The 22,831-nt window shown below is 41.2% G+C and overlaps 1 protein-coding gene across 3 annotated transcripts in view; it reads right to left on the minus strand.

The window, feature by feature from the left end:
* Positions 1–22,831, minus strand: part of LOC124140562 (gamma-aminobutyric acid type B receptor subunit 2-like) — a 172,855-nt gene that overhangs the window by 64,751 nt on the left and 85,273 nt on the right. For all 3 annotated transcript variants that reach the window (XR_007218733.1, XM_046508199.2, XM_046508200.2), the window contains exon 3: positions 5,531–5,671. Coding sequence is in view for 2 of the 3 variants with exons in the window: in XM_046508199.2 (XP_046364155.1) it covers positions 5,531–5,671 (141 nt within the window). In the remaining variant the exon portion in view is untranslated. The remainder of the gene's footprint in view (positions 1–5,530; positions 5,672–22,831) is intronic.

A 22,831-nucleotide genomic window follows, 5' to 3' on the forward strand; every position in this document is an offset into this window, starting at 1 on the left:
CAGGAGGCAGATGTTGAGGTTTGATCTGTTTTCTCAGCGTATGAAGATATATAGAGTTAAAGCCTAATACCCTTTCCGATCCAGTCTGAAGCTAATGCCCTAATACGAACGTTAATGCTCTATGAATTACTGTATTGATTTGTGTTATCAGGCAGCATAGCATAAAGACATCAGAGGCGGAGATGCAATGGAAGGAACGTTACTAAACGTCTCTATTAGATATAAATACCATCTTGCTTCGAAAAACCAAAAAAACTGCGACTGCTGACATTTCCGAGGGTCTCATCAACAGATATAAAGTGCTAACCGATCGAAGTTCTCTCTTTTTTACATTGACATTTGAGTGACTCCCCCAATGAGATTGACGGCTACGGTGGTGATCTGCAAATGCAACATTACTTTTAGCCACAGCACCAACGGAAATATGTAAGGGTTACGTGTGATAAAAAAGCCATTGATGGTAACATTAAATGGGAAGGATGGGTGGATGTTGTACCACTGAAATGTCGCCATCAAAAGGGCAAAGAGCGTGAGATATCAACACTCACATCTGTAAGTCATGAGCAGTGTGTACAGACGGTAAAAGATATTGTTCTGGTATTTTTCGTCCTCTACTTGGCGGCCATCTTTGATTTCGAAATAGTTGGCATTTTAACTATTGTCAAGATCATTCATTCAAGATCACATTCAACGAATCAGGGTCCAATTTATAGAGCTCTACATTTGTGTACATGTACATACACACTACTGCCTAAAAATTCATCCCCCCTTACACGCGTGGGCAACGCGTGACGCATCCCGTGTGGAACCCGTCCGCAACGCGTGTGAGACTCGTGAGCAACGCGTTGAACACGAGTGTGCATCCCGTTCGCCACTCGTGTGCAACGCTTGATACACTCATTACAGAGGGAACAAACTTTTGGCCAAATGAGGACCCAAGTTAAGCTGAGATTGGAAGTAGTAACAAGGAGCGCAATGTTTGATATCCTGACATAAATGTTCATACACAATTTATGATATGTACTTGCTGATGTCTCCTTTTCAGCTGTGATTTTGTTGGAAAATATATACCGTTGTGATCAATCAGACCCATACAATATTGGCTTCTACATGATCTTTTGCGATGGGGTTAAGAGGCTACATGATCCTGGAATATGGTATTGTCATTGACAAATGTGTGTGATTTGACATTAAACGTTTGTTGTACTTACAATAAATACCCACATGAAATTGACATAATTAATATTGAAAGCTGATTTGCGGAAAGTAGCTACAAATTTTGTATATGTCCTTATATCTCATAATAATAATAATAATAATAATAATAATAATAATAATAATAATTATGAATTTGTATAGCGCAGCATTCACTGTACATAAGTGCTCTGTGCGCTACAATGAAACTTATATTCAGTGGTAGTGTTTTTTGAACAGGTGGGTCTTGATGGGTTTTTTGAAGCAGGAGAGTGATGAGGAAGTCTTTATGGAGAGAGGGAGTTCATTCCACTTGGAACTTGCTGTGTAGGCGAAGGATCGCATGCCGAATGATGATGTCTTCACAGGTGGCACTGTTAGAAGGAGCTGAATTTGGGACCGCAGAGAGCACACACTCTTGTAAGGTGGAATCAGTTCTGTCAAGTAGGCTGGAGCTAGATGGTTGACACATTTGTAGGCAAAGAGAAGACGTTTGTAGTCAAGTCGTGCACGTATCGGCAGCCAGTGTAGGTTCTCTAGAATCGGGGTTATATGTTCAAATTTGCGGGTTCTTGTGACGATTCTTGCAGCAGCATTCTGTTGAATGTCGGTTTATTTGTTGTTGACAGATGTTAGAGAGAAGGCTATTGCAGAAGTCTATCCGGGACATAACAAGAGACAAGACCAGAGTGGATGCAGCAGATTGACTAAGATAGTTTCGTAATTTAGCAATGTTGCGAAGATGAAGGTTAGCTGTCCTGATTATGTGTGTGATTTGGTCTGTCATCTGGAGATGTCTGTCAAACCATACTCCAAGGTTCTCATCTTCTGGCTTGGTGTTACCTTTAGATCTCCAATTTTTATGTCACAATCTAGAGCTTGAAGTTGTGATAACTTGCTTTTCGATCCAATTAGCAGGTATTCAGTCTTATCAGTGTTAAGTTTGAGAAGGTTTCTTGTCATCCAATTCTGGTAATCTGCACAGCATCGTTGAGCATTCATATGGCTATGTGAGAATTGTTCGAAGCAGGAACAAGGCATAAGATAACACTTTATTATTGCGTGTATGTATACGTACATTTTCTTTCTTCGACATGAATCCCAATCTGTGGTTATCAATACACACTAAGATAGCACGATAATGTAAGCTTCGTTTTAGGATAAAGCAACTCCTGGGATGAGCGTTCGATTGCCATCTTTAAGCACCAATGCAGGCGTAAAGTTCAGCTTTGCAACTGTCACTTTTACAAAACCAATAAAGACGGTAACCTAAATCCTTGGCTAAAAGGCACTGCCAACTGAAACACTGGAGTTAACGTGAAGTTTAATATCATATTGCATGGCTCTCAAATCCGAGTCGAATGTGGCTCAGTGTAGTATGAATACATGTTGCCGATGTTATTTAACACTGTAGACCCTTTTAGGCCGTGGCAGAATTATAGCCCCTAAATCTTCCCACACAATCCAACGTCACCGTCTTATATTTCAATAGAAGGCAACTGGCTTTTTGTCTCTTTCAGAAAAAGAATCAAACCGACAACAACCGACCTCGCAGCAATAATTATCACATCAGCTACTCTCAAAGCTTTCATTAAAGTAAATATGAAGTCCGAAATAAAACACCGGATATTTTTTTCTGAAATATTAGGCTTCACCATACCATGTTTCAGACGTCATCATAAGGCCGGAGGTAGTGAACGTTTTTAGCGACAGAATGTAGCGGGGAAATGAGACGGTTTTATAATTTAACGTGGAGCGATGAGAATCGAAATTGGAAGTCAGTAAATCAGAGAATACTTTGATATATGCGAACCATTCCCACCCATCATTGTTGCGTACTGTGTGCGTTTTTGTGTCCGTGGGCGTTTGCATGCTGACGTACCGCGAATCAATCATAAGGTATCCGCATAAAATATCCTATTTAAGATGTGACTGAGATGCCGAAGTCATCATTATCACACCACTATTACAACCTGCTGTGGTTCGGGCAGGACATTCCAGCAGTTTACAATGTGAACGATGACACACGACAACCAGAATTTTCTACAACATATATTTGGGTTCGGAGCTTAAGGGGAGGTGAAATGGGGTTTAACGTCGCGTCCAAGATTATCGCACTTATATAGCGACGTGCATGTACGTGTGTGTGTTTGTGTGGTTGCTTGTAATAGTCCGGACTGATGCCGATTTATAGTGCTAGCTCCCTGAGATACCATGCCGCAGTTTAACATGAATACCCCACTCAGACACAGTATACTGACTCCAAACCGACCAGTCCTTGTTTTAGCCCCTTAATGCCGAGCGCCAGACAGGGTAACAACAAGTACCATCTTTTAACGTCTTTGGGTATGACGCGGTCGGGGATCGAACCCCGGACCTTCCGCTCTCCGGGCGAACGCTCTACCACTAGACCACGGAGGCGGTCTCGTAGGTTAAGAGTGTGTTGATATACGTTTACGTCAGTTATATTACACCTATATCACAGCCGCCTGCATATAAATGTGCCGGGCCAACCAGTGGTTGTTAGCATGAGCAAAAGGTGAAAGGTTCGGTGAGGTCACAAATAACAATCACCCGATCCTCAGCAATCAGACCTCTTACGCGTGAGGTACTTGGGAACAATGCTGACCCAGAATCCAACGGGAGTAAAAATGTTCGACATTTGACATATTCTTTGTAGAGTATCCGTCATGGTTCCAGTCTTTGTCATTATACTTGTATGTCAACTTGTGCATTTCCGTGTTAGGCACAATGATGCTGCAGATATAACCGTTTACCCGAGATGCGATTAACTTTTCTGACCCCAACTACTCAAAAATTGAAGCCAATGCTGTTATGCCCTAGCCATCTACATCATGATCTGTGGATGTGGGTCCTCCTAACCTGGATGTGCAGAGTTGTATACCTTTGTTGTGTAAGGATTCGCTTGTCGGTTTGAGTCAGGGTCTGGTGAGCATCATACCCGTAATTGTGCCGTAAGTCTTTCCTTTTCCAATCTGACGCTGTCATATAACAGATATTTTCTAAAGCAGCTTAAAGCCGACGTCTTGCAGTAAGATCATCAGTTCCTATTTGCTTCGATCTTTAGTTTAAACACGTGAGTGACACAGTCTAAGTAAACACATTTGTCTTGGTCTTTTCATTGATTCATTTGTGTCAGCCGTGGCGTTGCTACACGTTCACTTAGACTTCATAGTATTATGGTTTCACACATATGAGTAGGGATGTTTATCATTGCGCATAATAATTAGGAATATTTACAATGCCAAGGTTTGACAACTTGATCACACTCGCAAACGAATTTCGGTTTGGTATATTAAATATAAAACGTCAACGTCAAAGAATACGAAAATCTCGATTATCCGCCAAAACAGATTCCACTTAGCGCATAAGACAATATAGAGGTGAAAATTATATGAATGAATCACTGAAAAGCAGCGATGATACCAGGTGTTCGTGAAAAGGGTAAGCATGTCCTTCCCTACCGTTAGCACCCGCCATTCACACAATTCGCACTAAAAGTGTTTGTTGCCTGGCAGTACTCCCGCCATGCAAACACTAAAGTTGAACTGGTAAAGGACACCCAGAGGTGACGTGAGTTGAAAAGAGGTTTGACGTCGAGTTCAATATCATTACACTTATAAGGCGCGTATGTGTGTGTGTGCGTGTGTGTGCGCGCGCGTGCGTGCGTGCGTGCGTGTGTGTGTGTGTGTGTGTGTGCTTGTAGTAGTTCGGACTAATGCGGATGTTATAGTGCTTTCCCACTGAGATACCATGCCACAGTTTAACATGAATATCCCACTCGGACACAGTATACGGACTCCGAGCCGACCAGTCCTTGTTTTAGCCCATTACTGTCGAGCGCCAGGCAGGGTACCATATTTTAATGTCTATTAGTATCACGCGGCTGGGGATCGAGCCCCGACCTTCCGCTCTCCGGGCAGATGCTCTACCACGAGACCGGGGTGCCGGTCACGTCGTCTAGAAGTTGAACATTATTCACGCGCAGCACACGTGTAAAATATGCATCGTATTACATCACTGCGTAATACGACGCCATGATAACAATGTCAATTTGGCGTCATTCTAACACCACTAGTTTTGGGACTCTGTTTCACCAGAAAGGTGCCCACAAGAACTTATCATATGATGTGGATTAGAAAGAGCTTTCGAAATGCACACATGCAGACACTCGTTCGTGAAACCAGCATGACTGTCACATGACAGCTTTTGTATAACCCCAAGCTATACCCAATACTTGTATGTGCATCATACTGCTACTTTGAGTAAAGGTAAATGAGTAAGTGACTTATGTGTGTAATATAAGTCCACATACCTGGAACATATTCCAGTATTTGGAAATCTGAGAGATCGGCCCCGTCACTTGGAAGCAGGCGTCTCCGAAGAGGATCACCTTGGTAGAGTTGTGATCATCCATCATATCGAAAAACACCCGCGTTGCCATCGCCATGTCACACTGAAAGATGAGGAGGATACTATAGATAAAGAACGATGCAGATCATTTATCAAAGGTGGGAAATTAAAATAGTAGTGAGTGAGTGAGTTGGGTGTAACGCCGCTTTTAACAGTATTACAGTTATATCGCGGCGTGTCAGCTTAGTGTGGGAGGAAAGCCCAAAGTGATGCAGGTCTCAGACGTTTACCACTTCGGTGAAACCCACGAGCACGGGTATGGTGCTGACAAACCTAGAAACATAATCGGGGCGAACCGGGATTCGAACCCACAATCATAGGTTTCTGGCGCAAGGGACGCAACTCTGCTCAGCGAATCGCGGCGCCTTAGACGACTGGGCCACCCGTGCCCCCTTAAAATAGTAGAATAAAGTGGGAATTGAAATAGTTCATATCTGAAATGTTCGGCTTTTTTGTGTCGGTAGACATATGTACGTGTACAGCTAATAATGGTGTCTCATGGAAACACACGAGAGTAATAATGTTGATGTCATTTTTACATGATATATATTTATTCAGTTCTGCAAAATTTAGAAACAGTGTAAAAATACAACGCTGGAATGAACTGTCCAGGTATATTTTTTGCCAAATGTTTGCCGTGTATTGATTACAGATGCGCCCACACATCGGGAATGATTTTCTAAACTATGTTGTAACGTGATACTATGGTTATTGGTTACGTATATTGCATTGGTATGACGCAGTATTTATAGGTGTTGATGTGTTACTGATGGAAGTTCATTCACCTCCTTGTTGGCCTACAATTAAAAATGTCTGGTCCTGTTTATCCTGATAGCTGTTTCTCTTGTGATAACATTACGAAGAAACGTTTGAAATTAAAAATGCTATTCCAGTAAGGAAGATATAATTGATTTAGTTTAGATGGTGCAGTCTCAACCTATTTACAAATAACGTCTGTTTAAAATATTTATCCTTTTCCATGTCATCTGTTTAACCCAAGTATGTGAACATATTGCCTGTACTAACTGTTAAGATGAGTATTCTCTACAGTCACATACCATGCGATACCACACCAGTGTTTTCATAAACAAGGGACGTTTTGTGTAAACCGTCACACTAATTGCTAGAACATACGCAGACCAGCTGTTTTGCCACAAGGCGAGCTCAACCTTTCACCACGGCATGGACCCATCGTACGTATTTTGATAGTTTGACATAGGCAGGAGTGAGTTAGTCAGTTCGTGGCTGGGAATCTCTGTATAGATTAGAGTGTCTGATCTACACCGCAGCACCGGGACACTTCAGTTCGTGGCTAGGAATCTCTGTATAGATTAGAGTGTCTAACTACACCGCAGCACCGGGACACTTCAGTTCGTGGCTCGGAATCTCTGTATAGATTAGAGTGTCTGATCTACACCACAGCACCGGGATACTTCAGTTCGTGGCTCGGAATCTCTGTATAGATTAGAGTGTCTGATCTACCTTGCAGCACCGGGACACTTCAGTTCGTGGCTCGGAATCTCTGTATAGATTAGAGTGTCTGATCTACACCACAGCACCGGGATACTTCAGTTCGTGGCTCGGAATCTCTGTATAGATTAGAGTGTCTGATCTACCTTGTAGCACCGGGATACTTCAGTTCGTGGCTCGGAATCTCTGTATAGATTAGAGAGTCTGATCTACACCGCAGCACCGGGACACTTCAGTTCGTGGCTCGGAATATCTGTATAGATTAGAGTGTCTGATCTACACCGCAGCACCGGGACACTTCAGTTCGTGGCTCGGAATCTCTGTGAGATTAGAGTGTCTGATCTAAACCACAGCAGCGGGACACTTCAAGGATCGGTGGTCAGACTCGCTGATTTGGTTGATGCAAGTATCCCAACTGTTTGGATCGATGTTCACGATGTCAATCACTGGATTGTCTGGTCCAGATTCGATTATTTACAGACCACCGTCATATAGCTGGAATATTGCTGACTGTGGCGTTAAACAACAAACAGACAAACAAACAACATCTAGATTCAATGACACCTTGATTGAAACTACTTTAGCTCTAATACCAGAGAAGTGTTCTCAATAAAAGTGGCCATTGCTCCTCATCCATGATCCGTTCATCTAAAATTGTATCAGTCTGGACGATTTCACTGGAAATGCTGGCTTCTGGATAAACGAGGTTAGCCTGCATTCACGGGAGGTAGTGTGGTTGTTTTGGTTGAAAATGGCAAACTTGTAGAATAAAAATGACAGTATGTCTTCTGTGAGTGGTTGAATGTTATATCAAGTATCCCAGATTGTATTTACAAAATGGTTGTCAGTGGTAGCCAAGTCATCTGTACCGACCAAGGCGTGTCAACATCCTATTACAGTGAGCCCGAATCCCACATTCCAACAAATAATAATAGTTGGTCTTTCAGCACAAAACTCGTGCTCGTGGGTTACTCTAAACTAGCAACGTCTACATCCTGCATCAATTTGGGCGGTCCTACATTACGCAGTCACGCCGTGATGTAACAGAAACATTGTCCAAAGCCGCGCTAAACACAACACACTTGTTCACTATTAAAACATAAATAGACTATGCAGTATGATAGACAAATTCTGACTTGTTATCCTCGAGCAAAATTACTTTAAGATATGTGTTCATCGAGCCTCATTATCTTAACACCTAAAAGTCATATAAAAACAACAAAAGAAGTGATGATTCCGACAAATAACCAATTCGTAGAGATCTTAAGAACCAAGGTAGACAGACACCCAGCGACCCTGGCACGTCTATATTCCAAACTAGCGTGCACGTGTACATTACACTGGAAACCTTAATCAAGTTCAACGTAACTCTTGACAACTTACATAATTAAATCTTCCTGACTTGTTTTCCGGCTTCGGTTTGGTGTCACTGTACCCTAATGTGATTAAGCACTTATCAGTTGTTTGCTACCACAATGTTATTTGCCAGACATCCGGATTCTTGCTATGGGCATGCTTCCCACAGAGACAGAGAGTCGCGCTGGTAGATCACACGAAATATATTATAGTAAGACTTCCTTTGCCACACTCAATAGTGATATCAAAAAGATGTCACCTTGCGTTTGTATGTAGTTTCCGTCCGCGAGAGACTCCACACGCAGATCTGGAAGTACGCATTTGCATTTCTGATGCCGGTAGGTGTGTAACTATTGATTGAACTGAGCTATTTCAGATGGCCATGTCACGATTGCAATGTATTGATGACATGTTAAAATGTTGTTTGAGAGAGGTTACATCAATACCGTACTAAACTATTCACAGTTTGGATACCTTATCAAATATGAAATTATGCTTGTTGACACTTTTCGTGAGTACTTTACAATTCGTCTTTATCAAAAGTACACATTGACTGAGGAGACCTTAAAATTCCCATATACCTGCACATGTAGCCTTGCTGTGTGATCACAGTCATTGAAAGATCTACTAGAGACTTTACGTGAAGGTCGTGTTTAGCCGAGACTTCATTAAGTTCGCAAGCTGTGTATTGGTACTGTGTTATATCAAAACGTATAACAACAGCAACCGGCACTATGTTCACCAATCTGTAATACACTATCTGCACCGAAACACGAGTTCAGTAGTCATGGGTAACTTACATACTACATACATAGTTCAATAACCTGTGTACAGATGGATCAAGTTCAAAATATCCACGCACAACTTGCCTCGTGCTTCATTCTTTAAGAAACCGATTGTCAATTGTCCATTCAAGAGCTTAACAGACAAGGCCACTTCAAAAGATTAAGTCTCCGACTTGAACTCAGAAAGTCCTATTGGTATATATTAATTGTTGAATTGTCTCGAGGGGTACAGGGTGTGATCTACCCTGTGTGCGGGCCAATGTGTCCTGAGTCAGACAGCGCATGTATAATGGTTAATATTCGACCTCACTACCCGAGTGCAATGAATGTTAAATGTTTATTATTACATGTTACTACCAGAGCGCAGTGCATGTATAATGGTTCCGTGTCACAACCCGCGTAGCGCATGTATAATGGTTCCGTGTCACAACCCGCGTAGCGCATGTATAATGGTTCCGTGTCACAACCCGCGTAGCGCATGTATAATGGTCTATCGTCCATGTCACAACCCGCGTAGTGCATGTATAATGGTTAATCTTCCATGTCACTTCCTGTACAGTGCATATATAATGGTTTATTTTCCATGTCACTCCCCGAATAGTGCATGTATAATGGATTTTCTTCCATGTCACTACCCGCGCAGGGCATGTTTAGTGGATTTTCTTCCATTTCACTACCCGTACAGTGCATGTATAATGGATTTTCTTCCATGTCACTTCCCGCGTAGCGCATGTATAATGGATTTTCTTCCATGTCACGACCTGTTCAGTGCATGTATAATAGATTTTCTTCCATGTCACTACCCGCGCAGGGCATGTATAATAGATTTTCTTCCATGTCACTACCCGTACAGTGCATGTATAATAGATTTTCTTCCATGTCACTACCCGTACAGTGCATGTATAATGGATTTTCTTCCATGTCACTTCCCGCGTAGCTTATGTATTATAGATTTTCTTCCATGTCACGACCTGTACAGTGCATGTATAATAGATTTTCTTCCATGTCACTACCCGCGCAGGGCATGTATAATGGATTTTCTTCCTTGTCACTACCCGTACAGTGCATGTATAATAGATTTTCTTCCATGTCACGACCCGCGCAGTGCATGTATAATAGATTTTCTTCCATGTCACTACCCGCGCAGGGCATATATAATGGATTTTCTTCCTTGTCACTACCCGTACAGTGCATGTATAATAGATTTCCTTCCATGTCACTACCCGCGCAGTGCATGTATAATGGATTTTCTTTCATGTCACTACCTGCGCAGTGCATGTATAATGGATTTTCTTCCATGTCACTACCCGTGCAGTGCATGTATAATGTTTAATATTCCATGTCACAACCCGTGCAGTGCATGTATAATGGTTTATCGTCCATGTTACAACCCGTGCAGTGCATGTATAATGGTCTATCTTTCATGTCACAACCCGAGCCCGGTGCATGTATACTGGTCTATCTTTCATGTAACAACCCGTGAAGTGCATGTGTAATGTTTAATATTCATTGTTCACCCTGAGCCTGGTGCATGTATAATGGTCTATCTTTCATGTCCCAACCCGTGCAGTGCATGTATAATGTTTAATATTCAATGTCACAACCCGTGCAGTGCATGTATAATGGTTGATCTTCCATGTTATAATCCGTGCAGTGCATGTATATTGTTTAATATTCAATGTCACAACCCGTGCAGTGCATGTATATTGTTTAATATTCAATGTCCCAACCCGTGCAGTGCATGTATATTGTTTAATATTCAATGTCACAACCCGCGCAGTGCATGTATAATGGTTTATCTTCCATGTCACTACCCATGCAGTACATGAATAACACCTCGGAGAGTCCTGTGTCAAGTGACTTTTAATCGACGACAATAGATTAATGTACACGATGCCTCCTCTCGCCTTACAAGACAGGGACAACATTAAACTTCACCGTGGATTTATCTCTCACACCAAAGTCCGTTAAAGCGTTCCACGCCAACACTGGCATTAGTAAACTGATACGATTTTTATTTGTAATCTCCAAAATGGGAAAGAAATAGCACAGTGAGGAATCTGTTAAACATTTCCAGCAGCTGTTCGTCCCTGGAGGTAAGGAAGTTTTGCTAAATGCGGGATTGGTTGGTAACGCACCGTCGGATACAGCACGTCATGTTTCAAAAACTATATCAAGGGGCTTGCAATTGATACGTGAGGGCCATGAAGAAATCCAACATCCTATGTCAATAAGAAGCACCTCTCGAAGCGCAGAGCGAGGATGCCTCGGCAAACTAATCAACCGTTCTTCGGGATTGCCTCTTGTGCTTAATCTTTTTAACAAATTGACAGTTTATTTATATAATTTGCTTTATACCTACCGTGCCTACACACGTGAGAAGTAAACCGCTCCTCGGCTATGAAGTGCCAAAGGCCTGGGTTCGATCTCCCACATGGGCATAATGTGTGAAGCTCATTTCTGGTGCCCCCGCCGTGATAAATTCTGGAATATGGCTAAAATCGGCGTAAAACCATACCGGCTCACCCAAGGCTATGTCACATAACAATCTTTAAAATACAGTTTTCTTATCAGGGTTATTCTACCACTTGATGCGATGCTAATAGGCTCATCAAATATGTAAAGTTTTGTTGTCAGTTAAAAACAAAGTGACGAAAATAAACGTTTTCTACAGCTCCAAAAGACTTTTCGCAAAACATGTCCAATGGATAAATAATCACCCTACTGCAGGCAAGATAGACGTGTATGGTTTGCGATTCTCAAAGCAGACCTGTTAACGCCTAACCGGTAGTTGTAAACCCTACTGGGAGCTGCGAACGCAGTTAGAATGCAGACTGAACCTTTCAGTCTGAACAGTGCTAATCCCGGCGCTTTATGCATGCCCCACTTTGCCTTGGTGTTTTGCGCTTATTAAGTGACCTATTACCATTATTATATTGTGGTATATACGAGTGTATGTGTGTTCAAGTCTTTTTTATGAGGAATGTATTTTTTAATGTTCACTCTCTTGGGAGAAATAAATCTCCGACCCAGATGAGTCATTCAAAGTCGAATTGAACATTAAATCTAATTATTCACGAGATACCTTGAAGATGAACTCATGCATTTAATACTTTTGAAGTACATTCACATTCTCGTGGAAGGAGTGCAGAATTCCAATAGAACTCACAGCGTGGTATTCATGTACTTAATTAATAGCAACCGACAGTGATACAATTTGAAAGTTCATATGCGACTAGCAAGCGTGTCCCTGGGAAACGTAACTGATGAAATGTGACCCAAGTTAACGAGTAAATTAAATTTCTGATTTAGGTGTATTACAGCTACACCACACCAGCCAGAAAAAGTACTCGAGAGTAGACGAGACACATTAAGAAGACCGTACATGTTGGTTCACGTCAGGGCTGCAATGTTATTGGCTATTTCATGGAGACATGTAAGTGGTCAAGTCTGACCAAAAAAAAATAAATATATATATATATATATATATATGCAAAAATGAGGTAAATGTTCACTCGGTGTACATGTTATATATAACAAATATATAGAGTCCACGTTAGTCCATCATCTTCTTTATATCCCCTTCTGGACTAACGTGGACTTTATTATTTTAATATAAATATCCAATATACGACGTCATCAAGTTCCAAGCTCATGTTCTAATCTCCCCAAATGACGTCATGGTGGTTTATCGTGAAATAAATCACGCTTCCTTCTTCATTGTTCCTTGCGATTGTTCTTTGCAATTTATCGCGTAGCTATCTATATATATCTATATATATCTATATATCTAGATAGATAGATAGATAGATATAGATAGATAGATAGATATAGATATATAAAGCACAGTAAAGTTCTAACTCTCAGGCACAATATAGTAATAATTAAATAAGTCTCATCAGGCTATCAGATCGAAAGCGTTAGCCAATTAAAACTGTGTTCAATATATATATAAGCGGTTTAATAGTGCATCACTGAACGGTTGTGTAAAGAATAGGCGACATACAAGTACATTATGATTACAATTATTATGATTATTAATATTACAAACACCTTAGAGGTGAGACGTCCCTTTGAGCAATACGGAGTGGCTAGTGCAGGATCACACATATGTGACATCTGTGATTGTGTGAGAGCGTAATTACAGCAAGGAGCGATAACAACTCGGGGTGCAATGCACCTCCTTGCCGTGATCTCGTTGAGAAACCCGAAGACGTAATTTACCAAATTCAATCCGCACAAATTAGCAAAGGCTGAAAGACAGGGAAGATCACTTTATCCCAACACGTAACACAGATTCATTTACGGGCACGGAAGACTATTCAGAGAAGAAAACACTTGACTGAGAAGACTATCGGCAACGTCTTGTCTTGACAGAGTAATTAAACTTGGACTCTGATAGATCTTCAATTTTCCACGCTCAGTCTCTGAAGTTGGCCCCTGGCAGCTGGGGGTTCACATGCTATTCAATGGGAGAAGTTGACCAGTTTTAGGTCGCCCTCTGATATATTACCATCCGTGCGCGGCATCCCCTCTCACTCTCAGCATCGACTCAGGTCATAGATCAAATCCCACGTTAGACAGAAAATCCAATTAAGACTATTCACACTTGTGCTTTAAACCCCACATTTTATACTATTTCCCTCACGAGTAACAAGATTGGGTCTTAGCTGATGTGTAGAGGGCATTGACGTCTTCAAATTAGTGCTGGAACCATTTGTTTACCCATGCATAAACATTCAGAAAATTATGAGTAAACAAAGTTAGGAAGGTCGACCCTTTCATTATTGGGTGTACTAAAGCCAAGGCGAGTGGTGCTGATGACTGACAGCCTGGAGAAAGACTCGGGCACAAGAAGTCAATGTTGACTGTCCGTTCCTTCTGATGGCATGGGCTGGATGGTAATTACAAGACACACACCGTATACAGTCAGTTAAGTCCGGAAAGGTGGGTGGTCGTCCACTGGATACATGTTACTGTTAGCGTGGACTGCGCGGGTGACCCAGTCGTCTAAGGCGCCGCCATTCCATGTGCAGAGTTGCGTCCCTTTGGCACGCCAGAAACCTATGATTGTGGGTTCGAATCCCGGTTCGCCCCGATTATGTTTCTAGGTTTGTCAGCACCATACCCGTGCTCGTGGGTAAACGTCTGAGACAAGCATCACTTCGGGCTTTCCTCCCACATTAAGCTGACACGCCGTGATATAACTGGAATACTGTTAAAAGCGGCGTTAAACCCAACTCACTCACGTACTGAGGCTTGTAATACTGGAATTGTATGATGATAAAGGTGTGATGGGTACGAGCCCAATATGTTCTCTTGAGAACATTACGATGGACACACGTTTCTATTTCCCATTCATATACTACTTGATGTAGTGAGTGGGTTTAGCGCCTCCTTAACGAGCTGATGTAAGGACGTTTGGTTATTGTCTCTCTGTATCAAATGCAATACTCATTACTGCAGGACAGTGATGCAAAAATATATTTTTTTTGTCCAGTATGAAGCTTTAATTCAGTATATTTCTGATTAGTCAATTGTCAAAAGTGTTCGCATGAGATATTACGGTTCATATCTAACACCTGGGATCCTATTTTGGACAACATTCTGTTTAAAAACGAATTTTGTTTTAAGTTTATCCCAAGGATGTTACAGAATAGCCGTCAAGATCTCGACCATGCGATAACAATAGCATCAATATTAATATTTGTCAAAACAGTGCCGTTTTGCTACTTTATTATCGACTCGTTGGGATGTGATATATATTAATAATACCGTGGTGTCCTTCATGTCAAATGTTACGCCTGTTTTTGTTCAACGCGCACGATGTAATATTCCAGCTTTATAACGACACCACAGCCTGTAAATAATCGAATCCGGACCTGATAATAAAAGCGAAGAAAACAAATCGTTTTAAATATCCGCTAATTTCATCAGCAGCAAGTGTTATGAATCACTGTCAAACATTGACGATGCTAAGGATTCCCGAACAAAATGAGAATATCGTGCCCCATCGGTGGCACCCGTCACAAACACATGCAAAGGCAGGTCCATTGATCACCTAATAAAAACGGGAACATATGGTACAAGTCAAAATAGGAAATTGCATCGGACATAAATTTTGTCATTGTCACTTTACCACTAAGTGTTATGAATCACTGTCAAACATTGACGATGCTAGGGATTCCCGAACAAAATGAGAATATCGTGCCCCATCGGTGGCACCCGTCACAAACACATGCAAAGGCAGGTCCATTGATCACCTAATAAAAACGGGAACATATGGTACAAGTCAAAATAGGAAATTGCATCGGACATAAATTTTGTCATTGTCACTTTACCAGTGATTTTGACATAATCTACCAAGCTACCGATCCTTACCACCCGATCCAATTTAGACACATCGTACGTCAAGCATTGATTGTTGAGTACCTTTTAAATGAGTCTCGTATACGAACAGCATTAATACTGGGACCTTATGTAGCCAAATCATTCGAACTGAATACATAATATCAACTTTCAGGTATTATCCCAAATACAAAGCATAACTATATTTCAACTGTACATGTACTTCAGACCCGTGAAGATCCGGGGTAGAACTGTCTTCAGCAAACCATGCTTGCTGTAAAAGGCGACTATGCTTGTCGTAAAAGGCGACTGACGGGATCGGGTGGTCAGATTCACTGACGTGGTTGATGCTTGTCATCGTATGCCAATTGCGTGGATCGATGCTCATGATGTCAATCACTGGATTGTTTGTTCGAGACTCGACCATTTACAGACCGCGGTCATATAGCTGGAATATTGCTGAGTGCGGCGTTAAACAACAAACAAACAAACAAACAAACAAACATGTACTCCAGGTTTAACAGTATCTTGTTGACATAGACACTAAAAATTACTCAGCGAGGACTTCTAAGCGAGTTGTATAACTATACAGTTTCTCGCCAATCGTGGAATGATGACGCGCCTCTATTATTTCATTTGAGAAGCTCGATATATAGGTTGTCTGTGTTAAACTGTGCCCAAGTGTAGTGATTGATTGTGTTGACGTATGCGTTAATTAGTCACGTGCCGATGGCGCCACCTGGTGCCACTTGTCGACTAGAAGGTCAGTATCCACTCGTAGGTCAATATCCCACAAACGTGAACGAGTTATTTTCTGCCAAGAACTACTGACGTGGACGGAAATAAGAGCGGGACAAAGTCAGTCGCCTATTTGTAGAACAGAAGAAAAGTAATGACAATGTTTGGCTGATGTATATATAACACGCCACCGCCAGTGAATAATCAATCTCGATTAGCCGCAAGATTCCATGAGGAGTAAAAGGCAAATTATTGGCCAACAACTATATGAATGGATCACTGTAAATCAGTTATGACACCCTGGCCCACTTGCACAAAGCGATCTCAGCGCTAAGATGATCGTAGCTCCCATACTTTAACATAGGCTTACAATAGTCGTAGCGCTAAGATCGCTTTGTGCAAGTGGGCCCAGGTGTTCGCGAAAAGGGAAAGCATGTCTTCCACCATCTTCCCGAGGCAAGAGAGTTAACTGACTTTAAAAGTCCAGTTTCCCCCCTTGCCGAACTAGGCTGGAATTACTGGGCTCGATCGTAGCGCCACCAGTGGCTATTACCAGTTATGTTCCTTAGTTCTTAGCCTCTCCTATGGACCAATCAGATTCCACCTCTCGTATCACTTGCAATGGCTTCACACAAGATGGTGGCGCCAAGTCAGGACGATCTGATCAATGATCAAGATCTATATTGTGATAAAACGGGTCTTACATCGCGAAATGCATCAACTCACGTGAGCACCTTGATTAAAAACGTGAAAAGGTTTGGAAAATATCTGCTGGCAACGAGTTGGCGGTGCACATGCCTCGAAAATCCTGCAATCGACCGAAATCTGCACGACCGTTTACGAACCGGATTACGATTTCGGTGCGCGATTTTGATTGGACTATGCACAGACTCGTTAGTCCAGCCAAAATGTCACTCCAAAATACCAGCCTAGTTCGGCAAGGGTGGAAACTGGACTTTTATAGTCAGTTAACTCTCTTGCCTCGGGAAGATGGTCTTCCACCGGAAGTATCAGCGCCTCACACAATTTGCATAATAAAGTTTTTGTTGTCTGACGCACATCCTGACGTACATAAAAGCGACAAAGCCATTTGCATATTCACAAGAAATATCTGCCAAAAGCAGAGTCGATTGTTCAATTCCGACCACATCGTGAACACTGGTCCATGAAACACCATCAAATAGTGATGACACCAGGTGTTCACGAAAAGCTGATCCTGCGTCAGCGGTGGTAAAGCATACAATATGAACCTTGTCTTAGGAAGGCATTTAGACACATAAGTAAGAGAATATATGGATGTCACCGTCTTTATAATGAAGAACACAACGTTTCGGAGTATACATGCTTACTCCTTCATCAGCAATTACTGATGAGTAATCATATATACTCCGAAACGCTGTGTTCCTCATACGAGGTTGACATCCATAAATTATCTTCCTAATATGAACCTACATACATATATCTTGGTAGGAGAGACGTGCTATCTCCAACACCTGGTGTCTTAATGTTGCCACCCTTACTTTCAACAAGTTTCAGTTTAACCTGGTTTCTCAGTCGTGATACTTATGACAATCAGATCCAACATGCCACAGAGACAAAGGAATATTCATGGATATGAAATGTTTAAAAGCATTGCAACGCTATACACATTTTCTCTTACTCTGCGGATACTATCTTAACTTTAAAATACAAATGTTTCATACGTTACACGTTAAACAACTGTTCAATGTTGTCCTGACAAGTCATACTTTAATTTTGCCGCAGATCTTTACTGTGTAAAAATCGGAATCAGAGACTTCAAGACAATATATAAATGAATTAGCGTGTACGGTAAACTTACATGAGAAATACAATTATCTGTTGTTCAAAGAGGAAATCACGAATACAATAATTGCTGCAACGAATCGATGGATAACTCTACAGAGGATTTAGGTTTGTGAACATTATAAAAGCCAATGGCTGTATGTACATGGTCGCGCATCCCTGGGGACTTCTGGAAAAAAGTCAACATTACGTGAAAGTCGTACATAGGAGACAGTGGATTAAGGTGTTTTTTGCAATGTGTTTTTGCCCCATGCTGTTTCATAATAAATCGACGGGGATGTTAAAAAAATAGCGACAACCAGCTTTGAAACCGTTTTTAATCAGTTCTGAAGTCAGCTCACGTCAAGCGAGTGGGTACAGAGAATAGGAATCACCCAATGTAAATAATACAGTAGAATGAGATAACAGGGCCAAAATTTACTACACGTGTACGTTTTGGTAAATTGCCTTATATAATGTATATTGTAAGACGGATTAGAGTTTGTGGCGCGATCCTATTGGTTAAAAAAATCCTTCCTGACATTTCACTGCGAGTGAGTGAGTGAGTGAGTTCAGATTTAACGTAACATCGGCAATATTTCAGCCATATCGTACCGGGACCAATTTATACATTAATAATAGATACATTTTGTCTATTCAAAAACATATCAACAAAGGTCAGTCGAACAAAGTAGATTATCACACATATAGCTATAAGACTAGTATGGAACTATAAAAGGAAGTAACGATTCAAAACAATACATGATAAAATTTGGCTATTGATCAACAGCAACTGAAGGTAGATCACCATACTAGAGACCATGGTGACTTACAGTGATTTTGCCACCTGCATTGACCCCAGGTGTTGGCGACTTTAGACAAATTAAGACGAAATGTAAAGGAACACGATTCAAATTGTGGCGAGTGAGTGAGTGAGTTGGGTTTAACGCCGCTTTTAACAGTATTCCAGTTATATCACGGCGTGTCAGCCCGAAGTGATGCAGGTCTCAGACGTTTACCACTTCGGTGAAACCCACGAGCACGGGTATAGTGCTGACAAACCTAGAAACATAATCGGGGCGATTTATACATTAATAATAGATACATTTTGTCTATTCAAAAACATATCAACAAAGGTCAGTCGAACAAAGTAGATTATCACACATATAGCTATAAGACTAGTATGGAACTATAAAAGGAAGTAACGATTCAAAACAATACATGATAAAATTTGGCTATTGATCAACAGCAACTGAAGGTAGATCACCATACTAGAGACCATGGTGACTTACAGTGATTTTGCCACCTGCATTGACCCCAGGTGTTGGCGACTTTAGACAAATTAAGACGAAATGTAAAGGAACACGATTCAAATTGTGGCGAGTGAGTGAGTGAGTTGGGTTTAACGCCGCTTTTAACAGTATTCCAGTTATATCACGGCGTGTCAGCCCGAAGTGATGCAGGTCTCAGACGTTTACCACTTCGGTGAAACCCACGAGCACGGGTATAGTGCTGACAAACCTAGAAACATAATCGGGGCGAACCGGGATTCGAACCCACATTCATAGGTTTCTGGCGTGCCCAAGGGACGCAACTCTGCACAGCGAATCGCGGCGCCTTAGACGACTGGGCCACTCGTGCCCCCTTAAAATTGTTGCGGAAATAAGACTACTTTGAATGAGGTGATCTTACATATCCTCTCTGGAGACACCCATTTTACACTGCTTCAACACCCATCGAGGGCACAGCCACCAACAATCTCAGTTATCAAACTTCTTTCTAAAAATAACATTTATTGATTACAAGACATGTTCCAAAATGTATTTAACAATTCTATTTCTTTAAAAAAACATAGAATTAAATTGAGAACTAATACTATTAAAAAGATCCTAAATTGATGATTTGAAATACTTATCCCTTGTGATGGAAAAATCAACACAGTCAATCAGGATATGCGAATGGATAGGTGAGGTGACATTGGGTTTAACGTCGCGTCCATGATTATTGCACTTATATAGCGAAGTGCATGCACGTGTGTGTGGCTGCGTGTACTAGTCCGGACTGATGCCGATTAATAAATAGTATTAGCCGCAGTTGAACATGAATACCCCACTCAGACTCAGTATACAGACTCCGAGCCGCCAAGTCCTTGTTTTAGCCCCTTAATGCCGAGCGCCAGACAGGGTAAAAACACGTGTCGTCTTTTAACGTTTGGTATGACGCGGCCGAGGATCGAACCCCGGACCTTCCGCTCTCCGGGCGGACGCTCTACCACTAGACCACGGGGGCGGTCTGCGAATGAATATTGTGTTGATAAGTACCATGAGCACATTAGAGAAACGTGACATCTGTCATTCCGACATAATATCTATTCCATTACATATTGCAATTGATTAATACTTCAGAATTAGGTGAGTTATATCTTCTAACCAGGCGGTTGTCATGGAAACATGACGTCACCCATCATGATGTCATTTCAATCCCGATTGACGTTATACATCTCCTCCCTCTGTTTCAGTACACGCAGAACTACGGAAATTTACCGATTACTTTTGTTTGTTTAGAAACTCGATATACATAATGGGTATCTTTCAAATGAACTGTACTTAAATATATGGACTTAGATGTTCATTCTTAAAATGAAATAGAGTAAAACTGTATACACCCAATGCTCGGACCAAGCCATGCCAGATATATAATTGATCACTGTGACAAGATTATACAGAATACAATTACATATGAAAGGACAGACTACCTTCCCATATAATAGAAATGTTTCGAAGGACATTAGTGAGTGAGTGAGTATGGTTTTACGCCGCTTTTAGCAATATTACAGCAATATTACACGGCGGGGGACACATTAAGTTCAATCTTTTATTGAACATAGATATTTTCAAAGAGTGTCCCTAGAATCTTTAATGACAGACATACATTGATACCTTTGTTGTTGCGCCTGATACGGTATGTTGACATACGATGTGCGGAGGATTTGCAACTGGGTCTAACGCCATCTTCAGACCGTTTCGCGCATGCCAACATGGCGTTAGAGGTACGTGGCACATGTCTTAAGGGTTTATCGATTTGGTGAATCCAACAAGCTGAGGTGTCGTGCTGCCAAACTAATGATCACACTCAGGTAAATATGGGATTCGAACCAACGATCACAGGATCACAAGGGACGCAACTCTTTACAGCGATTTAACAGCCGTAGACGAATAGGTCATTAGTAGAGCATGAAACATCGTTGACGTTGCAAAATATTGATTATGTTGTGTGCTCAACAGCAAACGTAATTATGATCATAAACATTTCTTTGATGAAAATCATAATAATTATGATGATATAACTGTAGGTTGTAAATGAGACACCACCGTGCTGTGTACACAACAAACACATTTTTGTAACGTCATGCGTTTAAGTGCGTATCGGTGTCAAAACGAAAGTCAAAGCGCCAAAATTCTCCCCTTTATTTCTGCTGTACATACAATGTACCTCATGGCGACTGAAGAATATCAGACATTTCACCAATACAATTGAAATTTTGATTAAATTAAAAAAAATTAAAATGAAAAAATCATCTCCAGAAAAGTTGCAGGCGACTAACGGGATCGGTTGGTCAGACTCGCTGACTTGGTTGGTGCATGTCATCGTATCCCAATTGCGTGGATCGATGCTCATGATGGCAATCACTGGATTGTCTGGTACAGACTCGATTATTCACAGACCGTCGTCATATAGCTGGAATATTGCTGCTCGCGGCGTTAAACAACAAACAAATCAATATTAATCTTCACAGAAAAAACATGATGTATGTGATTCTAAATATCACGACAACAAAGCACGGTATTATTGCTGCTCCTCGCGTTTAGAAAGTGAGTTCAGCCTATGTTCTTTACATGATTAGAAAGCGTTGTTTTTTTTCATATCATATCGTGACAATCTGGTGTTCTTGAGTTTATTTACGGATGTCATAAATTACGCGTATTGTCGGTCAGTAGATCCTCATCATACGTCACATGGAGCAGATTATGTTATAGACTGACATTCCTAGCTTCAAGCCACCATGCCAAAGCCAACATGAAGATGCCAGATCAAACATTTTAACGCCATGATAGGCCAAATTGGCAAAGGTATAAAGCACCACATTGTCTGTCTGCCAGCTCAAATATTATTATATATTTATATACCGAGACTGAAATGGACGTTAGGTCGCTGAACAAACTTCTCTTTAAGAATGTTGTCATTAAAATTATATGTTCTCATACAATTTCGGCTCACATATGTTTGAATACCTACCTCCATGTTTCACCATTGACTTGTGCCTATAATAACCACGAGAAACCCCGTCAGTCGGCGATAAAGAAAGGCGTTCTGGAATGAGTTTTTGTGTGTATTCTGATACCACTAATGTACGCCTTGGGCTATGCCTATTAATGTCTGAACATCATCTAACGTTTTGAGAAACCCAATTTTCACTTTTTCAGGCGACTTGCTAGGACTAAGGACAGATCATGTGTGGGTTGAGGTTTTTGCAAAATGAACTGGAAGGATTTTGTGTCACTCCCACTCCGTTAAACGTTACAGTTTTTTTTATTAATTTATAATTACATGGTGATAAGTGGCGTTTATAAATGTTTTGAGGAAACATAAGTTATTCAATGATATTTGTCAATCAGGTTAAAACAGTATTGAAAGAGTAATAT

Source organism: Haliotis rufescens, unplaced genomic scaffold (assembly GCF_023055435.1).
Source record: "Haliotis rufescens isolate VD_foot unplaced genomic scaffold, xgHalRufe1.0.p SCAF_6, whole genome shotgun sequence".
Classification (NCBI taxonomy): domain Eukaryota; kingdom Metazoa; phylum Mollusca; class Gastropoda; order Lepetellida; family Haliotidae; genus Haliotis; species Haliotis rufescens.